This window comes from Drosophila grimshawi, unplaced genomic scaffold (assembly GCF_018153295.1).
Source record: "Drosophila grimshawi isolate 15287-2541.00 unplaced genomic scaffold, ASM1815329v1 contig_848, whole genome shotgun sequence".
NCBI classification, from domain to species: Eukaryota; Metazoa; Arthropoda; class Insecta; order Diptera; family Drosophilidae; genus Drosophila; species Drosophila grimshawi.
Window position 1 is genome coordinate 22,861,326 of NW_025063692.1, and position 12,458 is coordinate 22,873,783.

Consider the following 12,458-nt stretch of genomic DNA (forward strand, 5'->3'; position numbering starts at 1 on the left):
TTTTCTCGTTTATTTAATTTGCCAGAGCAGAGCAGATGAGTGGCCCAAAAAACACTGTCGAGCTGCCTTCCTGTGCCTGACAGGATATCAAATAGGCATTTTCCCTCACAGGAAATATCAAATCAAAAAATTACGAAATTACTAAACGCCAGCCACAGAGCTGAATTCCACAAAAAAAAAAAAAAGAAATTGAATTAAATAAAACCAACAAAAGTGCATATGATAAACGTTGACATTTCGTACAAATCCATTTGCAGATACATTTGCACATGGGAAGGAAGTATAGAGCTCGAAGGAGACAGTTGTGCAGATTAAGATATTGAGTTGTTGCAGCAAAGAGCAAGTATTCAGGAAGATAGAAGATATCCATAGACATGAATATTCAAATAAAACTGCAACGCCATAATTTGGCAGAAATGCTGGTTTCTTGTTTAAAGAAATATTCCGCTATTTGCAGACAAATTCACTCAATTTATATAATACTTTCTAATTTATGATGTCATAAAATGTGTGACGCATTGAAGGAGACTTCACCAACCTCATAAATTAATGGCGAATCGATGTAGTCGTGTCCGTCTGTGCCGCCGTTTGGATGTCCCCATTTTTCACACCCACTTTTAAAATGAGTTGATGAAACTGCACTCGACATTAAGCCATATCTGACCTCTATATCATATAATTGTCATATGGACTATGGGGTTATCGGATCGATATATGCGTAGACAACATGTCACACTTTCTGATTGTGGGAATATAACTTCACAGCCAGTAATGGTAATCAGACAGCAAATTAAATAAAATCTGTTTAAAGCAAATCATTTTATAAAACTAAATTAAAACAAAGAAAATAAATAAGACAATCATTTTGATATTTCTAACTCTGGACTAACTAACACAGACTTTTTTCTTGTTTTTTTTTTCGCTTCTTTTTAAAGCAAAACAAAAACACTTTTTTTCTCACAGGCTGCCAGCAGTAAGAAATTTGTTGCAAATACGGTCACACTATGATAAAATGTGCCGGTGAATTGTCGTAAAACATTTGAATGAAAATAAAAAAAAAAGAAAATGTGAAAAAAAAGAAGCAATCAACCATTGCATAAACAAAGTAATTTGTACGTTTCTTTAGCTCTTCTCGCTTTGCTCTTCTCGCTTTGTGGATGCCTACCCCTGTCAAGTGGGTGCAGCAGCAGCATCATCACGCTCATCATTGACGCTGCATCTCAAGTGCATCAACAGAATCGACGGCGACTATCGGAAAATCACGTAATGGGCACGTAGGCCAAATATTTACTTAAGATCAAGCAGCTACGGGATGGAGAGAGTCCGGGATGGGGGCCTGGGAATGGGAAAGGGAAAGGGAAAGGGAGAGCATTAATGTTGTGGTGGCAAACCAATTGACTTGGCAAGCGACGACGATGAGCAACAAGAAGTGGGAGTGGGAGTTGTAGTCGGAGCAAGAGCAGGAGCACAAGCAGAGCAGGAGCAGGGGAGGGAGAGGGCGAGGGCGAGGGCGAGGGAGGAGAAGCCAAAAGGCAATGGGGCGACAACTTCCTGCTGCAATTGTTTTGAGTTAATTGCCTTAGCGATGAGGCAGCAAATGCAACTGCACCGACTGCGGTAAGCAGCAGTCAACAAACTGACATTGACTTTCGACGGGTTCACAAACATGCACACACACACACACACACACACAAACAACGAGAGAGAGAGAGAGAGAGGAGGAGGATAGACAAACACACGTACAGCTTAAGGAATACCGAAATTTGACTGCAGTTTGGCCGCCTGTCGATTGTCGTTTGATTTTTGTTGCATGCACCCCGCAGAGCTGTAATATTGTTGTGCTTGTGGTTGTGGAAGGGAGTAGACCAACAAACAAACATCAGCTTCACAAAAGCCGATTGCAATCGCAGTCGCAGTCGCAGTCGCAGTTGGACAAGCAGAACAACAGAAGCTCAACCAGAAGCTTAATTAATACCATGATTAATCATGCCTTCTTCAAGTACATTCACATATATATATCTAAATATTTGGCTTAACTACTAACTAGTTCAATTTGAAATCCTTGAAATCCTTGAAATAACAACCATCGGAATCGGAATGTAAAGTTAACATATTTGCGAATTGCTATTGTCTGAAGCAACATAAGTTCAATTTAATTTAATTTAAATTACTTACGGATATCAATCAATGTTATTAACATATTTATAAATATATGTATGTAGGCCGGACAGGTAAGAATGCGACCAGATCCATATTGTGGCATAGGAAAAAACACAATACTGCAACAACTGCGTAGCAACGGAAGACGACTGCTGTAATTGAGCTGGACAGAGGCAGCAGCTCAAAGACAAGTCAAATATAATTTAGGCAGCTATAATCGGAAACGATTTAGGCCACTTTCAATGGGATATATCAGACTTGGAACACACTCTATTGAGAGAGGTCATTTTAGGGAGGAATACTTAAGTCACTCTACTGCAGAGTGAGTTGCCTTGGCCAGAAGCAGAGGCATTATCACAGAGAATCATGTCTTAAGCTCGAAAGATATAGCTCCCAATGCATGAAGCTCCCCAATAATAAGGAATATTATAAATCAAATCAATCACAAAACAACAGTGAATCTTAGGCACGTCGAACATTGCATGCCCAGCGGACTGGAGTAGGGAGGAATATAGATTTTATTATTGATTACTACGACTAGGAGATACCCTGAAATCAGCTGTTCAATATTGACTGGCTGAAAGTAGTTTGTTCAGTGTGAAATACCAATGTTCTTTACATGATCTTTATGAAAAGGATCAATATTTCAAGGATTATTACAAATTAATTTGAAGGATATATCTTAAAAATGTTGTATATGAGCAAATTTGAAGGCTCTAGCTCCATTTGCCTAAACAGACTGACAGACTGTTTATGACTGTTTATGCTGATCAAGAATATATATAATTTATATGCACTTTCTCTGTCTGTCAAATACTTTCGAACAACTTCATCGGCATCGGCATTTTGAATTTAATTTTTAATATTGATTCTTTCAATAATCCACTGTGCTCTCTTAAAGATGTGCCCTTGTAATCCCTGGTTCAAATAGGTATGCAGCACAATATCTGAAATACATAATAAATACACAATAAATATTTGCCTGCCTCTTGGGAGTCTCGTAGAACGGCGCTCTTCATATTTGATTTTCAACGGGCTTTGAGTGCACACAAAATGTACAGTTAGCTGCACTTCTGATTTGGCTAACTGCGGACTGAAAACGGTCACAGCCACGCCCCCAAAAAGAGAATTTCACTTAAGTGTTGCCACTTGCCACATCGCCTCCATCCTGTTGCCGTTACTTGGACTTGAGCGAATATCATAAGCATAATCATCAGTCAAGTGCAGGCACTCCATTTGTGCAGCCACGCCCCCTTCAGCTAGTTGTGTGGCGCCCGCAGCTGGTGTTGCAAGTTGCAAGTTGCAAGTTGCTAGTAGCAAGATACAACTGGAACAACATCTGGCAGCACCATCACCTCATAAGTCGGCACTGGCGTCATAATTAGACGTTGCAACTGCTCCCGTTGCAAGTTGCAGCTGATTTTTGTTTGCTGCATACACGCGGGCATTTTCATTTTGCCACCAAATGTGTAACCCCCTGAAGGAGAAGGGGATGCTTCTATGATCTCACAGTATTGTATTATATACATTTAACCCTTTGACGACCATCATTAATCGATCCAAATAAAATAAATACAATAAAAAATCGAATTTCTAAACAATGTTCGAGTTCGTTGATCCTCGTTTTCGAAATATATATCACAAATTTAAATCGAAATCAGGAAAGAACGTTTATCTTACGCCGAATATTAAATACCCTGTAGTCCGTTTATTTGTTTTTGTTGGCATCTGAATATTAGTTCGGAGTTAGAAAGGTTGTTTTGTTTCTTGTGCTTTTTAAACTAATTTTACTTATGGTTGAAGTTGCGTATTTTATTTTTATTTTTGTTTTATTAAGCCAATTGTTGTTTTAAGCAAATATTCTTTTAAATTGTTCGTTTTGAATAAATATTTTTCTGATGATAACTGTTTCAGGTCTGGCCAGGTCTGGCTGCTAACTGTTAACTGTTTCTGAATTTTCCACATTTCTGTGGTTGTATTGTAGCAGAAAGGCACTTAATTTGTGGCTTCCACATAAGAGTTGACATACATTTCATTTAAAACTAATTTTGCGACCGATTGTTACTGATGCTGATCAAGAATATATATACTTAATGAGCTTACTGCAACCTCTTTGGCCCCACAGATGCTTTCGATTGGGAGTCTTTTAATTACGGTGTTTTAATGCATGAAATATGAACAAAAAATAGGTCTGTTAAATATGTATTAAGCTCGACATAATCAGATAAATATTGGACTACTTTACTTGGACTGCTACTTGCAACTCTTAATTAACAATTAATATATAAATTTGGCCTTGGGCTTTGCAGTCGGAAAGGGTATTTAATATTCGGCGTGCTAAAGTTAGCTGCTCTTTCTTATTGTTATTATTTCTTATTTTGTTTTTGTTATAATATATATTATTTGTTGCCGTCAGCTGTGGCCAAAGCAGTTAGCTGCCAATTTGACCAGGTCGTAAAAGCGACAAGGCGAAACCAAACTGAAACTGAAACTGAAAGTTGTAGCTGTCTCCACAATCGGAGTTGGAATCGGCATCTGGTGGTTGGGTCGGGGGATGTGGAGTGTAAAGTGGGTAAGGAAAGGGAAGGGAAGGGGAGAGCGGAGGGAAGGGTGGGGGGAGGTCACGCAAACTAGGCGAAATTAAAATTCCGTTGTGTACCCAACTCAAAAGTCAGTTGGCGCACACAGGTCAAATATGCTTCATATTTGGACAGCCGACGCTGCCTCATGACATGGTTGGGGTTGGATGGGGTGTGGTGGGGGAAGGGAAGAGAGGGGGGGGGGGTGGATTGGGCAGAGACAGGAGCACAGAGTAGAAGAGATTTTACCGCTAACCGCTGCAAAAGCTTTCGCGCAATGGATCTCTCTGTCGCACACATGCATAAATATTTATAAACAAAAATGCCAAACGACAAACGCGACAAAAGCCAAGGAAGACAGAGCTACAAATCCGTTATAAATAAAACATAACGAGTCGAATTGTTGGGAACCACTCGAAACGCAACTGAGAAATAAGCGCAGACGACGCACAAAATGTCAAAAACAATAAATCAAAAAAGGCCCCCAAAAAGGAGCTCAGCAAGTGGACAAAAAGGAGTGGTTGGGGGCACGCGCGAGGGGGGAGGGGGGGTGAGTAAGTTGAGTCGAGTTGAGGCAAACGGAAGCATCTCACAGCGAACTCTGGAGTTGATGTTGGAGTTGGGCACGTTCCCAGCTCCAATCCCCAAAGGTAACAAGCGATAAATTAATGCGAGCGACGCGGGACGATGAGCAGAGCGGCTCTGCAGTGCGGGGGTGCAGGAGAGTGCTCATGCTGCAGGTAGGCGAACTGGCAAGCTGGCAAGCTGGCAGCGCGTAATGCCGCCTTACAAATTGCAGATGACACTACGTAAAGAGCGAAAAAAAGAGGAAGAATAAAATAAATACAAATAAGAAAAAGGGGGTAAGGAAACGAAAGGGTGTGGCGAGGGGGAGGGGGGTTCCTGAGTAGGGCATGCCTTTTGCTGTCGCGGAGGCATTAGTTTAGCAACGGCTGCTGCGCAGGCGTCCCAGCGTCGCTGCGTCTGCGTCGGCATATTTGTCGGCGTTTTGCATTGTGAGTAAAATGAATTGAATTCAATTCATGACAGCGGATGTTTTGAAAGCGCATCGCGAAATGAGGTTAAGGCGAAGACTCGCGCATAAATCGACGGACGTTATCAACCACATATATACATGCTCATACATATATATATATATATACATACATATATATACAAATGTGTTGCTTGCTGATTTCACATTTCCTGTGCAAAGTGGCAGTGGCAACTGCATAATTCAAATAGCTTGGCTTTAAGTTTTGGCAGGTTGCCAAAAAAAAAAATAAAGAAAACAACAAATACCAAACACAATGTTTGCAACAAATGTCATTGGCAACATGTACCACGCAACAAATGTTGCTAAGCAGCAGCATCCACAAAACCTAAATCCACTAATTGCACTGTGGAACGACATGCGCAAGGCCAAGTTGAAAGTTGAGCATGGATATAAACAGTTGTTATCTAATGCATTTAACACTCACACATGTGATAATTATTTTAATTAAATTTTAGCGATATATTTAATTAGTTGAAAAAAAAACGATTGATTATGATAAAAACTGAAAACTGAAGATATCAACGAATTAACACAACATAGGATATACAATTATTTTAAATATGAATCTGTCAAATAAAATTTGTTCAACTAAAGTTGGAAGCTTTGCTCTCGATTACAGCTCAAATTGAAACTATGACGTGATACACTCATACATAATTTAAGTGGTTGCTGCCCACAGTGCAGCTCATTGAAGTGATGCCAACAGCAACACACAGTGCACAATACTAAGCCAGGGACACAGAGAGAGAGAGAGAGCGAACAAGAGAGCGTAATTTGCGACCCATAAGCAGCAGCAGCAGCAGCAGCCGGCAAGCGAGTGGCCCGAGATGCTGCGGCCGTTCAGTAACGGACAAACGTTTGCCAGGTGAACAACAAAGCCGACGCAAAGCGAACAGCGAGCGAGCAAACTGTATTTGTTGTGTGTGTGGTGTGCATTTGCTATTTGGTGTTCGTGCTCGTGCCCGTGCTCGTGCTTGGCGTTCAGCCCACGCGTGTATTTGTGTCGTCGACAATTTTGTTAGCATTTTTTTTTCGGTGTTTGGAGTGTAGCAACATTTGCGGCCAGCAGCCGCAGCAGCCTCCGCAACATGCAGTGGTGAAAACGAAAACACGAAACGAAAGACGAACCGAATCGAAGTGCCAAGAAACTCAACACAGACACGGCAGACAAATCATTTGGATTTTGGTCGTCTGTTGTCGCCTCGCCTTACAGGATACGCGACGAGGACGTGATATAAAACAGAACAGAACAGAACAACGCTGGCCGTTGACCGAGTTGCATCGCAAAGCGCAACGGTCTCCAATCGAGGAGAACTTAACCTTAACAAGTGGCCAAGATAAAAACAGAGCGAGCGAGAGCGAGAACGATAACAAGAACGAGACCGAAAACATAAGAATCGAAGAGCAGCCAGCGAAGCAACGAAAACCGAAATCGAAGTCGCTAATCGAAAAGTTTAGAGCGGCAGCTGTTGCATGCGGCCGCCGTGCCAGACTCAGTGACGCCGCCGCTCAGCGTCGCGTGTTAAACCACCGTTGTGTGCAGTTCTTGTTGTTGTTGTCGTTTTCCTTCATTTTTTTTTGTTTTGTTTTTTGTCGTGTGCCAAACGTTCGCCAATTGATCCTCGCGAGTGACAGACAGAAAGAGAGAGAGAGAGAGAGAGAGACATCCAAATAAGTGTGCGAGAGAGAGATAGTGTGTGAGAGAGAGAGAGTGAGAGAGAAGCATCAAGATGAGGCTGCAGCTGTTGCTGCTCGAATTGTTGGCTGTTGCCGCCGCTGCGCTTGCTGCCGGCATCAACATCAATGCGAACGATCCGTGCTATTTTGAGGGCAAGCCACGCAAATGTTTGCCGAGCTTTGTGAATGCCGCCTACGGGAATCCCGTGCAGGCGTCCAGCGTTTGCGGCTATCCGCAGCCGGAGCGTTTCTGTGAGTTGCAGCGCGACGGTAGCGCCGGTGAGTGCAGACTGTGCGACAAGGCGGACAAGGCGGACAGGGAGCATCGATACGGAGCGGCTGCCCTCACCGATCTCAACAATCCGAGCAATGTGACATGCTGGCGCTCTGGCAGTGTGAATGTGCCGCATGATCCGGATACGGCGCCCCCGGACAATGTCACCCTGACCCTATCGCTGGGCAAGAAATATGAGTTGACCTATATCTCTCTGTCGTTCTGCCCAAAATCACCGCGTCCCGACTCCATGGCCATCTACAAGAGCTCCGACTTTGGCCAGACCTGGCAGCCGTTTCAATTCTACAGCTCACAGTGCCAGAAGTTCTACGGCCGTGCGGATCGGGCCAAGATCAGCAAGTTCAATGAGCAGGAAGCGCGTTGCATGAATTCACAGCATGATGGGTCTAGTGCTGGGGCGGCACAGCGATTCGCATTCAATACGCTGGAGGGCAGACCGTCGGCCAATGATCTGGATGCATCACTGGTGCTGCAGGATTGGGTGACCGCAACCGATATTCGTGTCGTGTTCCATCGCCTTGAGTTGCCACCGCAGCTGCTGCTGAGTCGCGAGCGCGCACGGGCCAAGGCTAAGGGAAAGGGGAATGCTAACAGTTTCAGCGATGAGATGACCGCCAGCCAGGAGGACGAAATGGACGAACTGGATGGCCATGAGCTGGACGAGCAGGATGAGTACGACTATAATCTGCACGACAACGATAGCGCAGGCTACGACCAGGACGAATACGAGGAGCCCAAAAAGCATCTCGAGCTCGATGACGAACTGCATCTGGACTATGCCAACGATGGCGAGAGCAAGCGTCACTCCAAGCACAAGAGCAGCGCCTACGATAAACATTTCCAGGGCAAGCTGCTAGCCAGCACCACCCCAACACCGCCGGTCACATCTGCCGCGTTGACCAAAACAACTGCCGCTGGCAAACCCACATCTGCATCCTCATCTGCCTCTGCATCCGCACTGGAAAGCGCTGCTGAAGCCGAGTTGCAGCATTTGTTGTCAATCTCGCAGCATTATGCCGTCTCCGATTTTGCAGTAGGCGGCCGTTGCAAGTGCAATGGCCACGCCTCCGAATGCATCGCCACCAGCAGTGGCAGTTCCAGCTCCAGCTCCAACTTGGCTCACGGCGATGGCGGCGACGATGGCCAGGACGACGATTTGCCCACCTCGCTGCACAGCCACTTCGGACGTACCACGTCCAGCCTGCAGCTGAGCGCCAAGCTGGCCATGACCTGCGCCTGCAAGCACAACACAGCCGGACCCGAGTGCGAGCGATGCAAACCCTTCTACTTCGACCGACCCTGGGGACGTGCCACCGACAACGATGCCAACGAATGCAAGAGTGAGTACTGACTGCCACCCATACTCAACCTTATATCTATTCTACTTTAATATGCCTCATGCCACATATCCATGCATCAGCCATTCATGTTGCCCCACTCAACTGATGAGCATATTTTATAGCAGATAAATGCTAAATATAAATTTCTATAAATATTCAAAATGAAATTGAAGTTGGTTAAAAATTATTGTTGCCCTTTTCCTTAGATGTAATTTCCTTAGTGTCATTTCTGCTAATCAATCACCAATCACATTCGAATTAATTGATGTTTAATTTGCAACAATTTTAGCTAAGTTTAGCTAACAGTGCATTTCAAATAACCAAGGCTTCAAATGATTTTTCAAATAATAAATGCTTTGCAAGTAACAAAATGGTTTTGGGCATGACTCGATTGTGATATTAGACTACTTTCGATATTCACTCAATTCCCTACAACGACATTTTAGTTGATTTTGTTCACAATTCAGAAAATAAGCTTATCATCTTATATAATTTTGATGTGCTAGAGAAATTATGCAAAAAAACTTCAAATATCTCGAAGCATTGGTTAAAAAATAAAATAAGAAAAGTGAAAAATAGCTAAAAATAAGTAATATTGTAAACAGTTTTATTACCTTTTACCTATTTAAAAATGTGAAGATCGCAACATAATTATTAATTATTAATTATGATATTTTAACACTTGTCTTCGACTCGGTTTGCTTTGTGAGATATTGAATAAAATATGTGCAATTTACTTACCCAGAAGTTTTAGTTGTCCAGAAATGAATATAACTTTCAAATTATTATCGACTGTTACTAAATTTCTAGATCGAAATCATTAAATTTAGAATTGGTAGTTTATATATGTGCTATAAATATTCCACTATAAAGCATCATCTAATGCCAGATAACTTTTTGCGATGAAGTTAATAACAGTAGCACAAGCTTGCTTGAACACATATCATCATTAATTTGGTGTCATTTTTGAAACAGCCCTCGCTGTGGCATGAACGCCATTTGATCGGACAGTCGTGTGCTGTGTTCTGTGGCCCCTTCGAGTGCCGTTTTCAATTGCGACCATTGTGCGGCGCACAGCGAAAACTCCTGCTGGAGCGCAATGAACTCGATTCAATGCATTGCATTCCATTGCCATCACCATCACCATCGCCATCGCCATTGCTAGCAGTGTCCATGCCCCTTGCCAATGCCCAATGCCCAATGTCAATGGCAGTGCCGTCGACGACGTCACCGGCATTCTTCTGTTCGCATTTTTGGTGCTTTATTCAACACTTGAACGACGGCATTTGAATGCCTCGATGGTCGACCAGTTCCCAGTTAGTTCCCAGTTCTCAGTTCTTGACGTCAAATGATACCAATCGAATCGAGTTGAATTGAATCAATGTGTGCAACGATCTCCTTGCTAACCCACTCGGGGCATGCTTGTTGTCAAAGTCAGCGGGTCATTTATGCCATCATCATCATCATCAACATCATCATCAACATCCTCATCATCATCATCATCATCTCAATCTCATCATAGTGTCCACATACGACGAACCAATTATTTGTGTTCTTGGTTGTTGTTGGTGGCTCAGCATTGTCCGCACCTTGCAGACACGCCCCCAGCGCCCACCCCGCATCCGTGCTATTCCGTCCCCCCCTCTATTGCTTCGTTTGGTTGTCTCGCCTTCCGCAGAGAGTCATAAATTACTAACGATTAACTTTTTGTTGGCTGCCTGTCGTCCACCCCGTCCACAAAAATAATCAAAGAAACAAATGCACAGCGGCCGACGTCAACTTAGGGAGATGTTTCGACGTCTTCCCCGTCCCCTTAGCCAACCACCTTTTTGCAACTTGCGGCACAGCCTCATAGCGGTAACAGGGGGTCGAAGGTCAACTTCGTAGTCTCTGCTAATTTATGGCTTATGAACCAAATTTCCCGAGCAATTGGCAATTGGATATGACCAGACGGGTGGCAAACTGTGTAAGACGAAAGATATTCCGGGCAGGGAGCAAACAAGTACCCCAAAAATAATAAAAAAAATGAAAGACAAACTCATTCTTCACAAATTACTTCTTTCGAATGGGTTAAACATAAACCTATATTTATGTTGTTTATATTAGCAATAAATTACTTCTTCTTTTTGTGCCTTTTTGAACGTCAGTTTTATTCGTTAGTTCATATCAAATTCAAATCAACCGTCGCCGAGTTGGTTTCTTTCAAACCATTTGCAGTTTATAGCCATTTATAACTGAATGAAAAAAGAAATAAGCTTAACTTCCACTTTAATTCGTCTTTGTTGAGTTTCAGTTTCATCTGTTTTTATCTAGGCTTCACTCACTTTTCAAACACTTAGCCATTCAAATTCGTAGTACTTCAACTTTTATGAACTGCTTCTTCTGTTTTTTTTTTTTCATGGTATCTATAAATGAAATCCAAGCATCATCGCAATCTGCCATTGCCCAAATGGGGAGCGTGAAATTAATTTAATGCATAAGTCGCAGCGATTTTGTGCCGAGATTAAAGGCTTTAATTTGAATTAGTTTTTGCCCCGCGCCTCAAAGATGCGGCCACTTGCTCAGCGGATCCACTTCCGTGTCCGCATCCGCATCCGTGTCCGTGTCCGTGTCCGGGTCCGTGTCCGTTCCTTCAACTCAACAAGAAAGTTTAAAAAAAAGAAATCAAATAAAAAAAACAGAAAACAGGAAACAAACAAACTCGAATTGCCGGCAAAGGCAAGTGATAAAAATATTTATGTTGAGCGAAGTTCCAGGCGACGTCTGCCAGTTGGTCGCGGCCATCCATTATGTGACCCCAAGACCCCAATCCACCCACTGTGTTCTAAAACTGACCAGCGAGACGCTGTGCCTGTGGCAGCTTTGCAAGACTTACGCCGGCCAAAAAGAGTAAATATTGAAATAGGCACAGCCATCGGAACTACGAGTTCTAGATTGCACAACACCAAGGTCCACACTACCAGAAACCGAACGCGGCTTATCTCGGAGACTACCCCAAAAAAAGAATAAAGTCCCCCAAACCCAAATCGAGTCCCAAAGCCAAGCGAAAGTCTCTGAACGCGATGCGATGCGATGCGACGCGACTCGCTTCCAACTCATTGAGTCGCACATTAATATTTTCGATTTGCTTTATTCGCCCGCAATTTGTTTCGATATCGTTATGGCAATGTTGACCCAACCCAACCCATCTGTCGCACAGTGGAACCCAAATTGAAAAACGAAACAAAAATGCACCAAGGATATATTGTATGCATATGCATATGATGTTGAATGAACTGAACCCAATAGTTGCAACCCAGTTGAGCACAATCCCGAAATAAGCAACTCGAAAGCAATCCAAATTTAATTTG

General features: G+C 43.1%; 1 protein-coding gene across 1 annotated transcript in view; it reads left to right on the forward strand.

Moving 5' to 3' along the window:
* Positions 1–7,526: 7,526 nt before the first annotated feature.
* Positions 7,527–12,458, forward strand: part of LOC6565425 (netrin-B) — a 60,593-nt gene continuing 55,661 nt past the window's right edge. Inside the window, exon 1 of the mRNA XM_032738088.1 lies at positions 7,527–9,108. Within this exon, the coding sequence (XP_032593979.1) occupies positions 7,527–9,108 (1,582 nt within the window). The remainder of the gene's footprint in view (positions 9,109–12,458) is intronic.